At 39.4% G+C, this 21,795-nt stretch overlaps 1 protein-coding gene across 2 annotated transcripts in view; it reads right to left on the reverse strand.

Annotated features, from left to right (window-relative positions):
* The window catches only part of Me1 (malic enzyme 1), a 114,293-nt gene that overhangs the window by 62,350 nt on the left and 30,148 nt on the right, over nt 1-21,795 (reverse strand). For both annotated transcript variants that reach the window (XM_021206292.2, XM_021206290.2), the window contains exons 4-6: nt 9,418-9,493; nt 5,534-5,695; nt 522-625 (exon numbers count right to left, since the gene is read on the reverse strand). In XM_021206292.2, coding sequence (XP_021061951.1) covers nt 522-625; nt 5,534-5,695; nt 9,418-9,493 — 342 coding nt within the window. The remainder of the gene's footprint in view (nt 1-521; nt 626-5,533; nt 5,696-9,417; nt 9,494-21,795) is intronic.

Below are 21,795 nucleotides of genomic sequence, written 5' to 3' on the forward strand. Positions count from 1 at the left end.
AGTGGATCTTACCAGCAGCCAAAAAAGAAGTGCCAAAATGTAAAAAAGGGAAGGGCTTTCTTTTTCTATTTACTGTCATTGGCCAGTTCCCTACTTCCCACAAACATGCATTTCAGATGAGATCTGTGCATTTAGTGTGGTAAAGCTGGACACCACCGCCTATTTCAATGACAACAATGATTCTTCTAAGAACAATGCTCCTTTGGGAATAGGAACAGAGATGGCTTGGAGGATAGATACATGATGCTACCATTTGGCCAGTGAAAGTTCTAAGGAGGGAGAGAGGGAGGGGACAGGGAGGGGGAGAGAGCAGAGGAGGGGAGGAAAAGGAAGAGGAGAAGAGAGGGGAAAGGGAGGGAGAAGACAGGAAGAGGAAGAGAGGGAGAGAAAGAGAATTCATTCTTACTTAGGTCCAATTATTAAACCATACTGAATCAGACGAGAGGTTTTACTATGCGTGTCGTCAGGGTTTAGACTTTTAAACTTCAGCCCACACACAGATAAATAAAGATTGCACATACTTGGAAGATGCTGCCTCCATGAACTCATCCAGGAAGGCGTCATACTCAGGACCTCTGACTCGCCGGTGCCGCAGTCCAATGTACAGTGGATCCTTAAGTAACTCCTAGTGTTAAAAAAGACGTGGCCCCCAAAAACAATTAGCAATGAAAAAGTCATTGACCTTTCATTAGTCTGTTTGATCATCTCTATGAGAGACAGAAACAAAGATAAAATCTTGACGTACTGATTCATAGTAACCCACACTCACTAGTTACTTAATACTGTATAGAGTACATTCATACTCTTCACAAACCAAATAAAAAAATAGCTACTAAAGGTTAAAAGATTCTAGGTTAGTCTGGGGGAAATAAAAGTAAAATATGTCAGTGGTTCTCATTAGATTTTGTAGGTAAAATTTATCACACATGGAAATTATGTTAAGTTTTAAAAATTTACAACTTATGAAGGAAAAAATAACAATTTTTTCATAGATTTATTTCTATTTCCAAAAAAATGAAATCTTCAAACATTTTGGGTATATTTGTTATATGACTACTAACCTATTTGAGAGAATATTTTTAGCCTTGACCAAGTTTTTATTAAGCTTTTAACATATTTATTTTTATATACAGCAGTCTGCCTGCATGTATGCCTGCATGTATGCCTGCAGGCCAGAAGAGGGCACCAGATCTCATTACAGATGGTTATGAGCCATCATGTGGTTGCTGGGAATTGAACTCAGAACCTTTGGAAGAACAGTGCTCTTAACCTCTGAGCCATCTCTCCAGCCCTAGTTTCCTATTTCTTAAACAGACAGACCTGAGATACCATTATTCAACTCAAGGTTTGGCATAAATAACCCTTAACATTATTTAGTAGATCAATTTTTAAACTTAAGTATAATGTAGATAGTGTAAAACATGCCCATAGTAGCAAAGGTCTCAGTAAATTAAGAATATCTGTGAAAAAAATGGAATATTGGAATATTTTCAATAATGGAATATTTTACAGTGAAAGACTAAATTGTGTTCAGATTTCAGAGTAAGAATATCCATCCTGATCACTTTTCTTCATCATTACACCAGCAACACTAGCCATTGCAATGAAGCAGGAAAAAGACAAGCACACAGGCTGGGCAGAGAAGGACTAATACTTTGTATTTGTATATCTATAATTATAAAAATAGAAAGTGTCAATTTGAATGTATATTACTTTAATACAGTCAGAGAATATAAGAACAATATACAAAAACAAGTGTATCTCTACGTATTTATAGGGGACAGTTGAAATGAAATAAAATACAAGTCCATTTTATAATGGCAGTTCAAAACAAAATACACAGGGAAATATTTATTAGCATATGTATAAAACGAACACTCGAAACTACAAACACTGCTTTTTTAAAAAAAAACTTCTAAATGGTTTTAAATGCAGACTGTAGATAAATTGTTATGAAAATGGAGGGTTTATCTCAGAGGGCAGAATCAACAACTCACAGGAGGGCAAGAGCCTAAAAACAATGTGCTACAGAAATCCTCTGTGAGGAATCAAAACCAGGCGATGAGGAGGGGGCTTGCTCCATGTCCACAGGGGCTTCACTGGCTGTGGCCCTTCTAGAACTGAAGGAGTCCTAGTCCTCCAATTTTGAATGTTGTCATCACCATTTGGTCCCTGACTCCCTATAAGTGTGGTCTGGGAGAATGGATAAAGAGGCCCAGTAGGAAGCAGAGAGCAAGCCTCATCTGCATCTAGACCTGCTCTGGGTCAGAGGACCCTAACTTCAGCCCCACCCCTCCCTCTTACTGGGATGGAAACGTTAGGAGTCTGCAGTGGAAACCCTTGTATTGTGTAGGTATAATGTAAACAAGAGAACAGCACACTTGTCCCAGCCATTCGGCTCTCCTATCATCCAGACGAAACTACAGCCCACAGGGCCACATACCTTAATGAAACAGTAATTGTTCTAAGCCACTGGGTTTGGAGACAGTTTATGACAGAGAGATACGTTCTTTCAGGTGCAGTGCTGTTAAGGTGGCTCAACTCTCTGAATCTTCTGAAGTAGGGTTTACTTAAAGCCAATAGAAACCACGGCCAAGAGCATACCTATTGTCCTGGTGTAATTATTAACAGAACTCTTTCCTATTGTGAAATCCTCTCGGTTTGACCAATACATCTAACTTGCAATGTATTGCTTAACAAGTAGGTAAGGTTTTTTGCTCCCTGGAAGCTAACATGTTAAGTCACATAAATATAAAATATAAACTCTGAAGATAAGAAATGCTGTAAAGCCCAGCTGTTCCTTAAGGCACTCTTTAAACAAGGCATTGGCAGGCTCCCGGGCAGCCGAGGTTAAACTGCCAATGAGCTACTGATGGCTGCCAATATTAAAATATGTTCTCCAAGTCTGGAATATATTTAGCCTCTGAATATGAGTTTTAGAAAAGGGAGGGGACAGCTGAGAAAAATGTGCCCTTCTTTTTTTCTCCTATTCTTTCCCACACTGATAATTGATGGATATAACATAAAGAAGTATAACTGAGGCAGTCCAGCAGGCAAGGGTATTTTCCACTAAGTTATATGTCCTGAGTTCAATTCCTGGAACTCACAGGGTAGAAGGAAAGAGCCAACTCCCATAGGTTGTCCTCCTACACACACACACACACACACACACACACACACACACACACACAGAGAGACAGAGACAGAGACAGAGACAGAGACAGAGACAGAGACAGAGACAGAGACAGAGAAAGAAATACGCAAAAAAGGAGAGAAAAATAAATATAATAGTTGAGTTTAAGATTTATGAAAAAGACTGCTTCAAAATTAGAATGCTATATAATTTTCTTTTAACAATGTACTTGAAAGAAATTGTTATTATAAATTTTTAATTAATAAAGTTAAGATAACACTTGAAAAGGTAGCATATTTTTACAACTTTGACCGCCAAAAATTAATTTATACAAAATGCAATTTAAAAGGGAAGCAGCCAGAGGAGAGGAGAGTGACGTGGTGGGACAGTGGTGGAGGGCAACAGATGAGGACAAGCTATGGTGTCATATACATATGGAGATACAGTGATGGAACCTATCATTGTGTATCCTAACCTAAAATGACAAAAAAAGGGATTGAAAATTATTCTAGTTTATAGGTTGTCACAAAAGAAAGTGACATGAATACTTTGCATCATGAAAACCTTATTGTGACTAGCCACCCAATTTAATCTCTGATTTCCACATGCACACATATACATGGCTATTTACACACATGTACTCCCACACACATAAACACAGTTACACACATGCACATCACATCCATACACACATGCAAAAATAAGAATACAATAACTTTTGACCCCAAAGAACGAATTTGGAGGTCAGCAATGAAAATCAGATAACAGGTAGCATTCTCCAATATAATGTGATTCATTCTAAAAAGCAGACAGTGTAAAAATACAAGATAATCAGTCAACTTGACAATTCTAAGACCCATGTTCATGAAACCATCTGATTCTGATAATTCATGCAATCTATCAATGTAAGAATCTACTGTAGATAACAGTGATCAAGTTTCTCTATGGTCACATAATATTGATAACCTTGCAAAAGAGGCCCAGGTGGGGACTGGGAAAATGGCTCTTTTGGTCAAGAGTACTGACTGCTCTTGAAGGGGACCTAGGTAAGTTCCCAGGACCTACATGTGGCCCCAAACCATCTGTAACTCTAGTTCCAGGGGATCTGACACCTTCTTGTTAATATGAGCACCAGGCATGTGTGTGTTACAAGCATACCCATCCGAACAAAATACATATAAAATGAGTAAAAATAAGTGAATCATTTTAAAGGCCCAGGTTTAAGACTGTTCAAATTACTATATACTTATTTCAAAGTTTCAATAACCCCTAGAGTTTTCTAGATATATCATAGATCTTATAGGTTTTATTGTATTTGACTTCCATATATCATCTCATCTTATTTTAAAAACATAAAAACTGGGCTGGGGTGATGGCTCAGTAGTTAAGAACACTAGCTGCTCTTCCAGAGGTTCTGAGTTCAATTCCCATCAACCACATAGTGGCTCACAATTATCTGTAATGGGATCTGATGGCCTCTTCTGGTATACAGGTGTACATGCAGATAGAGCACTCATATACATTAAATAAATAAATCTTAAAAAAATATATAAAGAGCCGAACGTGGTGGTGCACGTCTTTAATCCCAGAACTCAGGAGGCAGAGGCAGGCGGATTTCTGAGTTCGAGGCCAGCCTGGTCTACAAAGTGAGTTCCAGGATAGCCAGGGCTATACAGAGAAACCCTGTCTTGAAAAAAACCAAACCAAACCAAACCAAACCAAACAAAACAACTAAAGTAACAGTTACTTTGACATTAAGATTTTTCTCAATATCAATATAAACATACAATTTTAAAATAATGTTTTAAAACAGGCTAGGCTTGATAACTAAGTCATTTCTATTAGTATTGAAAAAGAAAATGTCAGAAGACATATTTTAAATCAAAATATTTCCTTGAATAAAGGTTAAATAAGCATCTGTGTACAGAAGGTAAATATGATTGTTTGTATATGATTTAAAAAGCATAACAACTGTTTGTTTAAATTACTGACAGAAAGGCTCTAAAATAATAATGTGGAAGTAAAAGGAGCTGAACTCCAAATCACCTACCCCAGGATCAATACAGACTTTTAGCATAGTAAGACCTCAATACTAATAAGATTAAATTTAACAAGACCTATGACATTGGATCCTGTGCAATGTAAAGATAATTAGAAACCATGGTTTCTGAGAGTAGTTAATGTGCTTCAAATAATAATGGCATCAATACTTATTCAAAGGATTTGACACCACTAAGGCAGATGAATTCTTTTACAGAGATGAGAAAAGACCAATTTTCTTATAACTGTCGGGGGCAGAGTTCAGGGGATTACAATAATCTATGAAACACAATCTCAAAATGCAAAATTTGGAACCATTTTTAAAGATAGCCAGAAGTTCTGTGCACGTGAAACAGTTACCTCATTTTCTGTTCCTACATCCAAAGTGATGGGTAGACACTGTTGTGGGTTCACCCCTCCACATGCCGTGTACAGGGCCAGTTTACCCACAGGGATGCCCATCCCATTACAGCCAAGGTCTCCCAAGCCGAGGATGCGCTCCCCATCAGTTACCACAATAGCCTAGAGGAAAGAAGAAGGCAGTCAGTTCATCTTCATCCCTGGTCTCTAGTCCTAAAGCTAATGCCTTCCAATTAAACACTGAGCTACAAGAAAGCATACATTAAATATACATAAACTGAATATTTAATCGTAGCCATTAAGGAAGAATGAGGAGGAGAAATGAGTTTGATCAATATATGCTGAGTATTATATAAAATTATATGTATGATTAGTTTCATTACTGTAAAAAGAAGAGAGGGCATGAAACAAAAATTCAAACAACACAAATAATTTACTCTTCAATTAAGAGGGCAAATAGACAATTAGGTCTCAAACTGCAAATAAAAAACATAGGGCAGCTGTCAGACTAGCTAATGCCCCTCAGGACAATTACAGGCGAGTCTGTAATGGCATACTGTACAAGTGCTAAGTATACTTGTAGTCACACCTCTGCCCCAAGATACTCTTGACTTCTTAGTCCCAGAAGCACCTGGCACTGTGCTGTTCCTCTAGAGCATGCCCAGGACAGTCTGCTATACTAATTATTTGTTGACCTTTCCCTAGAACTAATGATTTATGCTTGGCTTATTTCTACTTACTCAATAATCATACATTATTATTCATGTAGAGAGCTTGTTTTACAGAATTTAATATCATCATTAGAAAACATCACTAGAATTAATGCATTCCATGTCTTCACTTTATGATTCATGGCCATAAAATGAATTAAAGCAAACCAAATGTATTACGTAATATAAAGCACTGCATTCAAAATATCTATGGAATAGCAGATTTTTGACTCTAGCTAAAGCAATGAACTTAAGCTTCTAATTCTTCTTTTTTTTTTTTTAAATTCACTATTTTGTGTGTATGTGTGTGTGTGTGTGTGGGGGGGTATTTCACCTGCTTGTAACTCAGTGTATCACATGTATGCTTAATGCCACAAAGGCCACAAAAGGACATCGGATTCCCCCGGAATGGATGTTTGTGAGCGCTGGGAATCGAGCTGAGGGTCTTGAGAAGAGCAGTCAGTTACTCTAACTGCTGAGCCATCATTCCAGCCCTTATATTTCTTAGTTTGGAAAGAAATTGAATGCATATGCTTTCAGAGTGGCATTGTTTGCTTGCTACAATGATCCCAGCATCTGGCACATTTTGCACTCAGTAAACATTCAATAAGTACTAGGTAAATCCACCGATACATAAAGTGAAATTATGACATATAAAGAACTTATAATACTTGGATTTCACATTCTAAATTAATGTAGCTGTCCATATCCTCAGAAAGTCACAGCGTTTTAATGGGGGTCTAGAGCATAGTCTCATCCCTCTCTTTACAGATCATGAAATGGAGATCAGGAAACTCAACTCCCTTGGCCTTAACGGGTCACCTAGGAGGTCCCAAAGCAGCAGCAGCAGCCAGGTCTGCTCTCAGCACAGTGCTCTCTCTGCACAGTGCTCTCTCTCTCTGCACAGTGCTCTCTCTCTCTGCACGGTGGTGCTCTCTCTGCACAGTGCTCTCTCTGCACGGTGCTCTCTCAGCACGGTGGTGCTCTCTCTGCACGGTGGTGCTCTCTCTGCAACACTGCTCTGACAGCTGTGCTTCAAAACGCACTGCTGAGATGTGTTGCCTTCAATGTTTGTGTACTGTGAAATACAACTATTGAAAACTGTTTTAGAAGTAAATAAATTTGAGAGGCGAAATTATTTATGCATATTGCATACTCCATCTTTAAAAACTTTTCCCTGTTAATTTCAAGGGGTCATAATTTCCCCTAACTGCAATTGGTCAATATGCTCTTACAGAGAATTTCAGTGTCCAAATAACTCAGATGTGTATTTCATAGAGATGAGTGTATCTAATGTGCTGTAACAGATGTCAGCACTTATATGCACTGCTGCTGATACACACTCATAAATGCATTTCTCAACACGGGGAGCCCAGATGGGCTACCTACACGTAGAAATGTTTTAATGGTGTACTCTACAAGGATAGTAACTTTATTATATAATTACCTATAATATGAATAATTTATGTAATGCTTTCCAGGTTATTAAAAGCACAGAAGCCATATAATTTTCAACAGTTTCAATTTTTTGAAAATAGGGTTTTAAATAGTATGTGCTCACTTGAGAGCACATCTATGTTAAATGAAGTATGTCTTAAATATGAAGATTTTTTAAAGATTTATTTATTATATGTAAGTACACTGTAGCTGTCTTCAGACACACCAGAAGATGGCATCAGATCTCACTACAGATGGTTGTGAGTCACCATGTGGTTGCTGGGATTTGAACTCAGGACCTTTGGAAGAGCAGTCAGTGCTCTTACCCACTGAGCCATCTCTCCAACCCAAATATGAAGATTTTTAAGGCACTTTGTTGTTGTTGTTGTACTTTACATTTATTTTCTAGGCTCCTATCCCATGGAGTACCTAACTAAATTATAATCACATACTGAGACTTTTAAAAAATCTTTTGAGATATCTAAATCTTAGTTTAGTTTATGCCTTATTGAAATTTTTTCAACATTAAAGGGTCTTAACAGAGAAAAATGTTCTGTCACAAAAGTATCTTCGGAATGAGCAAACAGAGCATCTATACACTTGACCTTTATCTAGTAAATCACCTTTGTTCCATGTGTGTTCAATTACACAGTAGAGACTGTACCTTATTCCTCAGTATGCTATTACAGCCAACTGTTGACTAGGGTGACTGTCTAAGGCCTGGCTGTTACAGTGACAAAGACAAAGCAGTGATTAAAGCCCCACTCCAGAACAATTTTTTTGAACTATCTTGTTGACTCTTAAAATCTTCTCCAAATTTTTGGTTAAGGGAAAATATCAAGCCAGGGTATGGCTCAGCAGGTAAAAATATTCGTCAAGTATGACAAGAGTTCAGATCCCATAACCAAGGTTGTGGAGTGAACACAACACACACACACAGTAGGCACACAGGTGCTTATAACAACACCCTCAGGAATTATTACTTTAAATTACATTAACTTACAGCTCCTTAAGGACACAATGATAGAAAGAATGATTTAACAGGTATCTCCTGCCTCCTTTGAACTTGGTGGCTCATCACACACAACAAATACAATGACGGGGTTTGCTTACAGAAATTATATGCCCTGCATGGTCAACATATTTATGTATATGTATATACTATGCAATTACTTTGTGAAGAGTGAAACACTAATAAATTAGAAATAACAGGAAAACGTAGAGAGGATCTCTTGTGTAATGTATGGAAGCACCACCTGTTAATATGGCCTATCAGCTTAGGCAGGAAACAGGAGGTGGGAGTCTCAGCAGGGAGAGAGGATTCTGGGATAGAGTCAGACGCAGGAAAAGATTTGCCCTGAACGGTGATGGAGATGGTTGCATGAATGTGAGGAAGGGATAACCAGCCATAGCCCTCACAGAATAGAGTAAATGGGTTAATTAAGTTATGAGCTATTCAGAACATGCCCTAGCGTATGGCCTAGGCATTGACTCAGAAATAATGCAGCTTCTGAGTCATCATTCCAGGGAACAAAAGGGGCCAAGGAGAAAAGCCTGCAGTTGCAGTGCGTCTTAAATAGCTTTACAATAAAATTAATATACTGTAGAGATATCAGAAATATTAATTTAGGTGACAGTCAATGCTGCTCACAGCAAACGAGATTGTGACTACGACATAAACTGTTTCATGGGACATAAAAAAACAACTACCTCAGTGCGAAATCACTGATAACTTACCTTGACGACATCCTCTGGCCATGCATTAAGGACTGAAGCAATGTGCCCTTTGTCATGGATGCTAATAAAGAGGCCTCTAGTAGGAAAAAAAAATTGTTGTAATTTACTTCAAATCTGTTAAACAACTATAACTATGAACATTAGTAAAAAATTTAAATCGGTTAATATACTTCCATTTTTATTACATTACTAAAAAAAAAGCCTTTTCTTAAAAAATGACTAGAAATCCTGTAAATAAGAGGCTGAGACATAGCTCAATCGGCAGAGGGCCTGTTTGTTATGCATGAAGCCCTGGGCTTGAGATCCAACACTGCACAAAAATGGGCATGGAACTCAGGTACTGAGTAGAGACAGACAGATCCCTGATGTTCACTGGCCAGTCACCCTAACCAAATCAGTGAGCTTTAGACTCAATGAGAGATCGTTCTTTGTAAAAGTATCTTTTATTCTCCTAAAGTAACTGTCCTTGAGGCTTACTGCCTCTACCAACTAACCTAGGCCTAGTCCTGAAGGCTTCTATTCTGCTTAAAATCTATTCTAGGCCTAAAGTATTTTCAGCTTCTAAGACTTACTGCTGAATGAGATCATCTCTTCCTGATCCTTTCTGAACTCTAGCTGGCTAGCTCAACTCAGCTGTTCTAGTTTAAACTTGTCTCCAAGCTGACTGATTAGATCTGACTTCTCTCAGCTTCTCCTAAATTGCTCTGCTTGGCCTTGGACTACCTATGGCAATATGTTATAATCTTCTGGCTCCTTATTCTCTGGCTCATTCTCTCTTCAACTGGTGTTTGTAAAATACTCCCTGTAAAACTGCCTCTCCTCTCTCTCTCTCCTTCTCCCTCTCTCTCTCCACTGTTCCCTCTTATAGCTTCCCTTTTCTCTCTCTTCTTGTGCGAGTTTGGGCATATCCTATTCTGTCAAATCTTTCTCTGAATTATCACTCTGTCTGCCAGTCAACTCGACATCACTTTCAAACAGGGATGCTTCCTTCTACAAACTAACTTTACCTTCACTGTCTGGGATCAAAGGTGTTTACTAAGGGTGTGTCTGCCTTCCAGCCAGAGGGATTAAAGGTAAGTGTGAAGGCTGAGTCACATCACAACCAGAAACAGGTTTTGCCAGTAAGCAACACAATCTTGGGGTTCACAGTGTGATCAAATTTCCTGCAACTCTTCTTAAAGGGTAAAGAGTAATTGCAGGAGATAACCAATATTGACCTTTGGACCCTGCAAGTATGTGCGGACATGTGCACGCATACACTCACACAGAAATATACATCACCACACTAAGAAAAAGCCTTATTTTAACCTGAAGAGATAGCTCAGTAGGTAAGAGCACGCACTATTCTTGCAGAGGACCCACATTTGGTTCCCAGTGCCCTTGTCAGGCAACCCACAACTGCCTGGAATTCCAGCTCTAAGGAGTCTGATGCTTTCTTCTGGCCTTTGAAAAAAGCTGGGTTCATGTGCATGTGCCCAGACACAGACATACAATTAAAAAAAACAACAACAAAAAAAAAAAAAACAAAGAAAATTTAAAGGAGAAGTATCTGGAATCCATTTAGTCTTTAACTAAATAAGAAACATGTAAAAGCATGAAAAGAAATCACAAAACAACGCAGGCATCTCAGGTGTGCATTCCACCTCATTTCGACAACAGGAGGAAGAGAAGACACCTCAGAGAGAGTCAAGAGACTAAGGATGAACACTTGTTTTCTGTGGCCATCACCTGACCATTTGATTGCTGTCTGCATCTGCTGTTTCAACCTAACTGGAGCCTTTAAAGCGTCTGCCTTACCACATTTCCTATGAAATTTGTGGCTTCAGACATTAAATTAATGTAGGGGTGGGGAAATGCTTTGTCTTCATTTAAATTTTTTTGCTTTAGAATTATTATAACTCAAAACAGAGAACCACACACAAGTATAATGACCAAAAACCCCACCATCCTACATAATATCTATTTAAATAATGAGAATCTTGCCAGCTATTTAAAAGTCATCTGTTTTTTGTTTCATAAACAGCAACAACAAACCCTCCTCCCTCATAAGAGCTGCCCTCTTGACTTCTATGGTAGTGTTTACATTTGCATCAATTTATAAATGTGTGTGTGTGTGTGTGTGTGTGTGTGTATACCTGCATGTGCGTGCATGTGCACACATGATTAGGTATGCATGTGGAAGCCAGACAACAACTTCAGGTACCATTCCTTATGTACTAACCACTGCTGTGTTTTTAGGACAGGCTCTCTTACTGCCTACCATGGTGGGCTGGCCAGGGAACCCAGCTAGTCTACCAGTACTGGGATCACAAACAAGTGCCACTGTGCCTGGTCATTTATGTAGGTGCTGAAGCTCAAACTCAGGTCCTAATACTTACACAGCAAACACTTTACCAACTGAACTATCTTCCCATACACTACAACCAAATTGTTTTAAATCACAGGGAAAAAAAAAAGAGCCAGGCAGTGGTGGCGCACACCTTTAATCCCAGCACTCGGGAGGTAGAGGCAGGCAGATTTCTGAGTTCCAGGTCAGCCTGGTCTACAGAGTGAGTTCCAGGACAGCCAGGGCTACACAGAGAAACCCTGTCTCGAAAAACCAAAAAATAAAAAGAAACAAATCTACATATACACTTGACTGACTTATTAAGTAGACAAAAAGTATGACAGCAATTCTACAGGAAAAATTTCCATGATTGACTAAAAAATATTGATTAAACTATACTGTTTATGTATACAAAATTTTCAAAGAATAAAAATTAAATAAAATTATACCAAATTATAACCTTTCCTGGATTTCTTACTTTTTCACATGAAGTTGCTAAGTTCCAAAATGATAAAAAGCTCCTCATAAATTATATGCATTTTAGGTCCCAATGTAATCAGCAGATAAATAAAGAGCTGTAAAATTAAAGTGAGATATTTGGGCCTAAGTAAGGAATTTATATTAAATTGTATAAGATTCCTTTGGCAATATAGTATTAAATGATATTTCCTTGTAGGCTATATTTTGGCCAAGATTTTCAAATAATATTCTCAGGAAGCCTAATCATTTAAAATAAAGAACAATGAATGAGACCAAAATTAACAACAATCAAATGTCAAGTTTTATTATGTGCAGATCTGGGTTCAGCTTCTAAAGAAGAGCCTTTTGGTCACCCAAGATCTATTGTACTAAGTAGAGATTCATTCACAGCAAAAATGCTTATTCTAGGAAGTGGCTCAGTAAGTCAAAGGTCTCTAATGTCCTACCAAAGCCAAGCATCTTAAGAGTTCTTGGTAATCCTTTCTGGAATGTTCCCATGAGTAGAAATCTACTGAGATGTCCAAAAGGATTTCGGCACATTAGTAACTCATTCTTCCTAGCATACAACTGACCATGAAAACCCTACAAACCACACACACACACACACACACACACACACACACGCGAGAGGTGGGGAGAAGAAAAGGAGAGAGATGAAAGCAAGGAGAAGGAAGAAGAAAGGAAGGGAAGGAGAGAGAGAGGAAGTTATATAATGAGTTTAGATAAGCTATTTTGAACTATTTATTGTAATAGAAAACTTCTGGTGTTCTGGGAATTAAATCAGAGCCTTGTGCATGCTATACAAACTCCCTACCTCTGAGCTACATGTCAGCCTTAAAAACTCTTGCTATCTCTATTCTTGTCAATTGATTTCTTTAAAATCACTGAGTCCTGTTCAAAGTATGTTAGACAGGGCAACTGAAGATACATTTTGAAAATGTAGACCTATTAAAATGAAGACCTATTTAAAATGAAGACCTATTTTTATACACATAGTTCAAACTTTTTTCATAATCTCTAACACTGTACATATTCTACTCTCAACATAAATCTGGAAGGCAAGATAATATTCTCCATGATATTGGATGATATCCCCATGGAATTGCAAATCAAAAGGAATTCACTTCATAGCATGCAACTTTCTATTGTAACACGACTTATATTTTCTTTGGAAAACAAGTTTATAGGTCTGTTTCTGAGCCAATTGGAGGAAAGAACAGTTCTGAAACTTTTTATAATAATGTCTCCTTGCATCTGTTATTTCTTGAAATAATAAAGTTATATTCCACTTTCCACAAAATGTGAACATACATTAGTAAGTAACCTTCGAGAGTTAACCAAAGTTGAGTTGTACAACAGGCCCACAGTTGATGGAGAAAGCAGTACAGACTGTCTAGACCTAATGGTTTGTGTTACAGTTTCTCGACTTTGTCACAGTGGGGGGGGGCAGTATGCACTCATTAAAAACCCTACTCTGATTTGACGTTTGACTTGCTCCTCGACCAGTGAAATATGACACAACAGCCTCTTGATGAGCTGGGCAGCTGTAGAGCCATTGCTGCCAGTCAGCTATAGCTTCACAAACAACATGCTGTCATCAGCCAAGAGAGGATGCCCAAAAGGCAGTGTGCATCTTCCCCTCCCTGCATGCTGGGGATGGGCCTAAGGACACGCTATTAAGCATCCTACCACCAAGCCACATCCTTGATTCCATAAATGCATTTTTTGACTTAAAATTTTAAACTTAAAATGAATTTAACAGGGCATAAACTCACTGTAATTGAAGATTGTCCATACTTAAGTTTTGATAAAATGCAGGCCTATTAAAAACTAGGAAATAAAACAAGATAAAGATACAAAGTCAAAAGTCTGGAGTTAAAAGTATTAGAAGAAATGATTAAAGGACAAAGAAGAGACAGCCAAGAGGAAGGCATAGAAATGAGTCCACACAGTTAAAGAGTAGGTGATGAGAAGGAGCCCTCATGAACACAGCGACCCTGTTGGCAGGCTAGCCAGCACAGCTGAAGCCAAGGGAAATCCACAACAGAGCTGGGCATGCTGGCACATCCCTACAACCCCAGCACCTGGAAGTCAGAGCCAGAGAACTAGGCCTGAGTTCAAGGCGAGCCTGGTCTGCATAGTGAAAGCTACAACTGAGACCCTGTCTCAAAACCACCTTTTAAAAAAGATGACACCAAGAGAAAAATGTTAAGAAAGTATGATCAATATAATCCTCTCTTACAGTAAGCTAAGTGATGACTAGCAACTAGTTAATGTATTTCCAACAAAGAAAAGTATTCCTCAAAATGATATCTAGACAATCAATACTTACTCATCGCTGCCATTGGGTCCTGAGACATCAGCACTCCACTGGCTACCCCAATGATGCCCTATATAATAAAAAGGCCACTTCAAACCCCAGAGTGTAGCACTTGCGTCTTTGGTCTCATCCACCTTGGATTCAGTCTTTCCTTAACTTTCCTACTCTTAATCTTTCCAAGTTCCAACTGAGATTTTAAAGGTTTGTTTTATTTTTAATTATGTGTATAAGCATGTATGAGAGTAGATATGCACGCAGGAGTGGGGTGCATGCCCACAGAGGCCAGAAGTTCTGGATTCCCTGGAGCTAGAATCTCAAGCAGCTGTGAGCTGCCTGAGTGGGTAATGAGAACCAAACAGGTCCTCACGCAGAAGAAAGCACTAAACCATCTCTGCAGCCCTGCAAGTGTGCTCTCATAAAACATGTGGCCCATCCGGAGCTTATGTGACACTCCACTGTGACTAGATCAGAGCTCACACATCTTCTAAAAAACATCATAGAAATGTGTGGCTTTTATGATCAGTGACATCATTCCCAGTTTGTCATTACCAAGAATATTCATTCTGTTAACTTAATTAAGGTAAAAATTACTTAGGTTGTTTCACCCCAGAATCACTCCTCTTTCTTCTCGAAAATAACATGCATTCAGTAAAATAACTCTTCAAAAATGTATATCTGATGTTTCTTTGTTCAATTAGCAATTTATTCTTGTCCATATGGGCTCATGGTTTAGTACTTTATTCAAAAGGGTTGAACCTGTTACAAATATAACACACTGAATGCCCAAATGTTCTAAGTCCATTTTTTAGGGCAGATATTGTTGAGATGAAATACTGCTAAACTGCTCAGACTGGTCTCAAGTTCATGGCTCTCTGCCATCAAACTTTAACCCTCTTACTTATTTTACTTATTTCTGTCTCTATCACCCCTCTCTGCAAACCTAAGAATCCAACCCAACCCACCTGCTCTCTCCTTTCTTAAGCTCCTCCTGTACCGTTATGTTTCATAAAAGTACTCACCCGTGTCTGTCAGACGCACCTATACCTTCTAGTCTCTGCTATCACCAAGACTCGCAACTCAGTCTACCTTCCTCAAGTACCTTCAGTGTCTCTTGTGCTCCACAAAGAGCTACTGCTTACCCCTGTCTCTCACTCTCATCCTCTAGCTTCTCATTAGATTAGCACATACCCTTGACTATCTGATCCACTGCAGTGTCCTTCCAGCGGAACCCACTATTCATTATAGCATTAGGAAGTGTCCACATCCTGTCCTCTAGTCACTTGAGCTCAGACACTGTCCCACGTGCTACCCCACAGTCTTCTTCAGTGTCCTTTGTTCTTACTCAGCTTTAGCTGTTGGATTTTGTTGTGGTTTGGTTTAATGCTTGTATTATGTTAATTGGGTACCCAAAATTGTACAAGAATCTGCATGTTCACATGTAAGATGCAGAGGGTCCCTGCCCCCAGTTGGTTTTGATTGGTAAATAAAGTTGCCAGTGGTCAATGGCTGGCCAGGGGGACAGAGATGGGACTTTTAGGACTCTTGGCAAGGGACCAAGGGAGGAGGAAGGATATAGCCACCGTGCTGGGGAGGAAGAAAGAGACATCAGGCCTGAGAGATGCAGAAGAGAGAGCATAGCCATGATGTAAGAGTTGGGGATCGTGGCCCAGGAGGGGTGCAGGTCTGGGTCCAGGGCAGCCAAGATGGAATATAGGTTTTAGTAAGTGATGAGTTGGGATTACCAGAAATTACACTAGTCACATGGCGGTTAGGAAGTGGTCAGCCACTGAGCCGTTTAAGGCATATTAAAATATAGAGGCTGCGGGCTGGGGAGATAGGTCAGAGGTTAAAAGCACTGACGGCTCTTCTAGAGGCCCTGAGTTCAATTCCCAGCAATCCCTTGGTGACTTACAACATCTGTAATTATGCTCTCTTCTGGTGTGTCTGAAGACAGCTACAGTGTACTCATATAAATGAAATAAATAAATCTTAATATATATACTAATATATATTAGTATATATATTAACACACACACACACACACATATATATACAAATATACACAGCCTCACCTCTCTATTTGTATATATATATATATATATATATATATATATATATATATATATATTTGTCTCTTATTAGGGAACCCAAAACACTGGGGCAGAGGTAGCAAGGAAAATGCCATCTACTCACCACAGCATGGATGATTTGAGTAGTGATGATTGAGTCTGTGTCCAATCCCTCAAGCTTTTGCACTCTACTGAACAGCTAAGACCTAGGGAAACTGCTTTACCCCAGTCCCTTGGACGCACTTTCAAAGCCCACTTTGTCTAACTTCCCGCTGTTTCTGATGCTTTGCCTCCAGCTTTATCTCCCACTCTGGATCCCATCCTTGCTCTTGGCATATGATCAAATGATTCCGCCTGAGAACCACATCATTTCCAACTTTCAGTTACTTTTCAAGGATTCTGTCAGGCAGCCTTCCAGTCCCTCCAGCTCCTCTTTACTGCCAGCCCCGCTCCCTGTCACTCATCAGAGGCAGTGCAAGTGTCAGCTTCTCTTGCAAACATTTTCTGAATCACATTCTCAAGCTGAATTTGGAATTCTGTACAAACCTGCTGTTCTCGCTACTTAACACACTCTCACAAAAATGTTCACTTCCTTGCATATTTTCCAACTAGATTAGAAACTCTACAAGTCAGTGATTTGTATTTCATACAAAAATCAAAGAAGGAAATGGAATAATGGAAAGAATAAGGAAACCAAAGCTGGAAAGGTGGGTTAGAGATCAGGGGCATGCACTGCTCTTACAAAGGGCCTGGCTGCTTCCTAGCAACAGAGTGGCTGGCTCCTTAGTGCCTTTCACTCAGTCTCCAGATCTGGCCCTCTTCTGGTCTCTGGGGGTACTGCACTCTCTTGCACATACTCTCACACAACACACACGCAAACCCCTGACTAAAAATAAAATTAAATCTTAAGGAAAAGAGAAAGGAAGACAGATTTACTGGTAAGTAAAATATGACAAGAAAAAAACTGGCAGAGAACATTTCAGGAGAAATGTGTGATCCATGGGTGCAATTCTGGAGCATCTTCTTTAAAAAGGACAGGTATTAAAGGCCTAGACAGGAAAAGTCAGCTTTTTAAAGTAAAACGCCAGAAATGAACAGCAAGAACTAAGTAAGAGTCAAAGCTACCCTTTGGACTGGGGACCATGCAACTGGTAACTGGAGATCTCACTGCTGCCTCTGTTGTGAAAAATCTCAGTGATAGCCAGGAACTGAGAAACAGTGGCTGGGCAACCCGAGAACCATCCAGTATTCTCAGAGCTACACACTGGGAAAGAGGTGTGAATTGCAACATCATACCAGCTTTGGGAAAAAGGTAATCAAAATAGTCTAAGTGCTCTGGACCTCCGTCTTGGAAGTTTTAGAAATAAGAGAGATGGGGGAGGGGGTGTTAGTGGAAGGTGCGTGGTAAAAATAATTTTTAACCTAAGTTTGTTAGACAAAGGCAGATTTCCTATTGCCTCTGTTATCCATTTCCAAAGTCAATTGTCTTTAAATAAGTAGCATCTTGATAATGCTACTGCATCCCTTGTTGCTTTGGTTTGTTTGTTTTGTTTTAAGATGAGGTCTTGCTGTGTCACTCTGACTGGACTGGAACTCATGGCTCTCTTCCTACCTCTCAAATGCTGAGATTAGAGACATGTGCCACCGTGCCCAGACAAAAGGAATTTTTCAGAAAATGGTTTTTTATTCTATAGTTGTCTTAGTTACTTTTCTATTGTTGTGAAGAGACAAGACCAAGCCAAGTTATAAAAGAAAGCATTTAAGTGAGGGAATGCTTCCAGTTTAAAAGGGTTAGTCCGTTATCATCACGGTGGGAAGCATGGTAACAGGCAGGCAGGCAGGCATGGTGCTGGAGTAGTAACCGAGAGCTTACATCTGATCCACAAGTTGGAGGCAGAGAGATAGACTGGGCCTGGAATGGACTTTTGACACCGCAAAGCACACTCCCAGTGACACACTTCCTATAATAAAGCCACATAACCTAATCCTTCTCAAAGCAGTTCCACTAGCTAAGGATAAAGCATGCAAATATATTAGCCTATGGAGGCCATTCTAATTTAAACCACCATAACAGGTTATACCAACCAGTGTGAATTATAGACAAGTATTCTTTATAGAGATGATGCTTGTCACTTTATAGTATGTAAGTTTCCTACTTGCTATTACTTGAGATATACATGCTGACATGTGTGCCTTATTTTTTTTTTTTAACAATCTGTAACTTCTAGGAACAAAGTAAACATTTCCAATGACAAATGACAGATTAAAAATAAATAAATTCAATTGTCAATATATTGAAAAAGGATGCTTATAAGGCCATCCTGGGCTACGTAAAGAGCCTCTGCCTCACCACACACTTTGGTCACAGGGCATGGAAAAGTCATGTTGATACTGATCTTAGAAGCTTACTCCCGGGCTGTCGAGAAGGCCCAGTGGGTAAGAGCACTGACTGCTCTTCTGAAGATCCTGAGTTCAAATCCCAGCAACCACATAGTGGCTCACAACCACCCATAACGAGATCTGACACACCCTCTTCTGGTACATCTGAAGACAGCTACAGTGTACTTATGTATAATAATAAATCAATCTTTGAGCCGGAGCAAGCAGGGACTGAGCGAATAGGGCCAACCAGAGCAAGAGGGGTTGACTGGAGGGAGCAGAGGTCCTAAATACAATTCCCAACAACCACATGAAGGCTCACAACCATCTGTACAGCTACAGTGTGCTCATATACATAAAAATGAAATAAATAAATAGATAGATAGATAAATCATTAAGAAGCTTACTCCCTGCCAATAATAATGGAAGGTGCTAAGAAGGTGGTAGACAGCATCAGCTTCATCGCCATCACCATCATAAATAATCAATAATATAACTCAGCCGTGAACCCTGTGGGTTACAATAATAATCAGCATAAATATTATGGAAGTAACCAACCACTTTCTGACTAGATTATCTACTCTACAGGAGGAAACACATGACCTGTACAGTAAATCTGGCCAAGAACTTATGGGTGGGAACTCACAGAGCCCACAGGGAAACCTACTACTATTTTCCTGAGCAATGGACATAGTACCAAAGTGTCCGCTAAATTCCCATCTCTCTAACCACAGATTCCTGACACTCTCAAACATCCTCAGAGAAGTTGCTTTGTGCAATGGACAATTAGTCATAAAGTAACTCAATTAGTCATAAAGTAACTTATTAGAATAAGTAACTGTGCATGCTCGTCCTCCAGTGGACATTTATATCACACCCCTTCCCTAAAAGCAACTATCATGAAAGAAGCAGTAAAAAGGTTAGGGCCATGGAGTTCATGGTAGTTACGGCTGCTTGGACAAGGTCAAACAGTCAGCTTACCAGCATGGAGGGGTAAGGGACTCACAAGCCTCCACTCCTAGCAGAGGGGTTATTGACAGCTGATGGCTTCTGAGGGGATGAAGAGTCAATTTTCTTTAAGGGTGTGGCCCCCTGTAGGTAGCCCATGCTCCAAAGGTCAGACCAAAATCCATGAGTATATGGACAATACAAATTGGACTTAGTTGGTGACTTTTGACAGAGAAGACAAACAATACAATAGAAAACTGAAAGCATCTTCAACAAAGTTTACTGCTCTAACTGGATCTCTGTATATAGAAGAATGTAAAGAAATCATTATTTATCACCCTGCACAAAACTCAAGAACAAGTGGATCAAAGACCTCAACATAAAACCAGATCCACTAAATCTGATAGAAGCAAAAGTGGGAAATAGCCTTGAATGTATAGGCTTTCCTAACAGGCAACTTCTTAAACAGAACACCAATAGTTCAGGCCCTAAGATCAACAATTAATAAATGGGACCTCATGTAACTGGAAAGCTTCTGTAAGGCAAAGGACACTGTCAATCGGACAAAACAGCAGCCTACAGAATGTGAAAAGATCTTCACCGACCCTATATCTGATAGAAGGCTGATATCTAAAATATATAAAGAACTCAAGAAATAACATACCAACAAACCAAACAACCCAATTGAAAAATAGGGTACAGAGCTAAACAGAGAACTCTCAACAGAGAATTTTCTAATGGCTGGGAAACACTTAAAGGAATGTTCAACGTCCTTAGTCATCAGGGAAATGCAAATGAAAATGACCCTGAGATTCCATCTTACACATGTCAGAATGGCTAAGATCAAAAACTCAAGTGACAGCTCCTGCCGGTGAGGATGTGGAGAAAAGGGAACACTCCTCCATCACTAATGGGACTGCAAACTTGTGCAACCACTCTGGAAATCAATTTGGCAGTTTTTCAGAAAATTGGCAATAGTTCTATCTCAAGACCCAGCTATAACACTCCTGGGTATATACCCAAAAGATGTTCCACCATACCACAAGGACATGTGCTCAATTATGTTCATAGCAGCTTTATTCATAATAGTCAGGAACTGGAAACAACCTAGATGTCCCTCAACCAAAGATAGATAAAGAAAATGTGGTACATTTACACAGTGGAGTACTACACAGCTATTAAAAACAAGGACATAATGAAATCTGCAGGTAAATGGTCTTTTATTTAAAAGATTTTATTTATTTATTATATGTAAGTGTACTTACATATAATAAGTACAATGTAGCTGTCTTCAGACACTCCAGAAGAGCAAGTCAGATCTCATTAAGGATGGTTGTGAGCCACCATGTGGTTGCTGGGATTTGAACTCTGAACCTTTAGAAGAGCAGTCGGGTGCTCTTATCTGCTTAGCCATCTCACCAGCACATCTGCAGGCAAATGGATGGAACTAGAAAACACCGAGTGAGGTAAGCCAGACCCGGAAAGACACACATACTATATATTCACTTATAAGTGGATATTAGTCATAAAGTACAGAATAACCATGTGATAATCCACAGACTCAAAGAAGCTAAGTAACAAGGAGGACCTAGGGGGAGGATGCTCAACTCTCACTGAGAAGAAGAAATAAAATAGACATTGGGAGTGCGGAGGGAGGGAACTGGGAGTGGGGTAAAGAGGGGAACAGGAGGGATTAAGTGTGGAAAGAACAGAGGGATCGAGAACTGGGATCTTGGAGGCAGGGGCATCTCTGGGATGAGCTAGAAAACCTATGACAAGGGAAACTCCTAGGAACCTATGAGGGTGACCCTAGCCAAGACTCCTAGCAGTAGGGGGTATGGAACCCTAAAATGGCC

The sequence above is a fragment of the Mus pahari genome, chromosome 10 (genome assembly GCF_900095145.1).
Source record: "Mus pahari chromosome 10, PAHARI_EIJ_v1.1, whole genome shotgun sequence".
Lineage (NCBI taxonomy): Eukaryota > Metazoa > Chordata > Mammalia > Rodentia > Muridae > Mus > Mus pahari.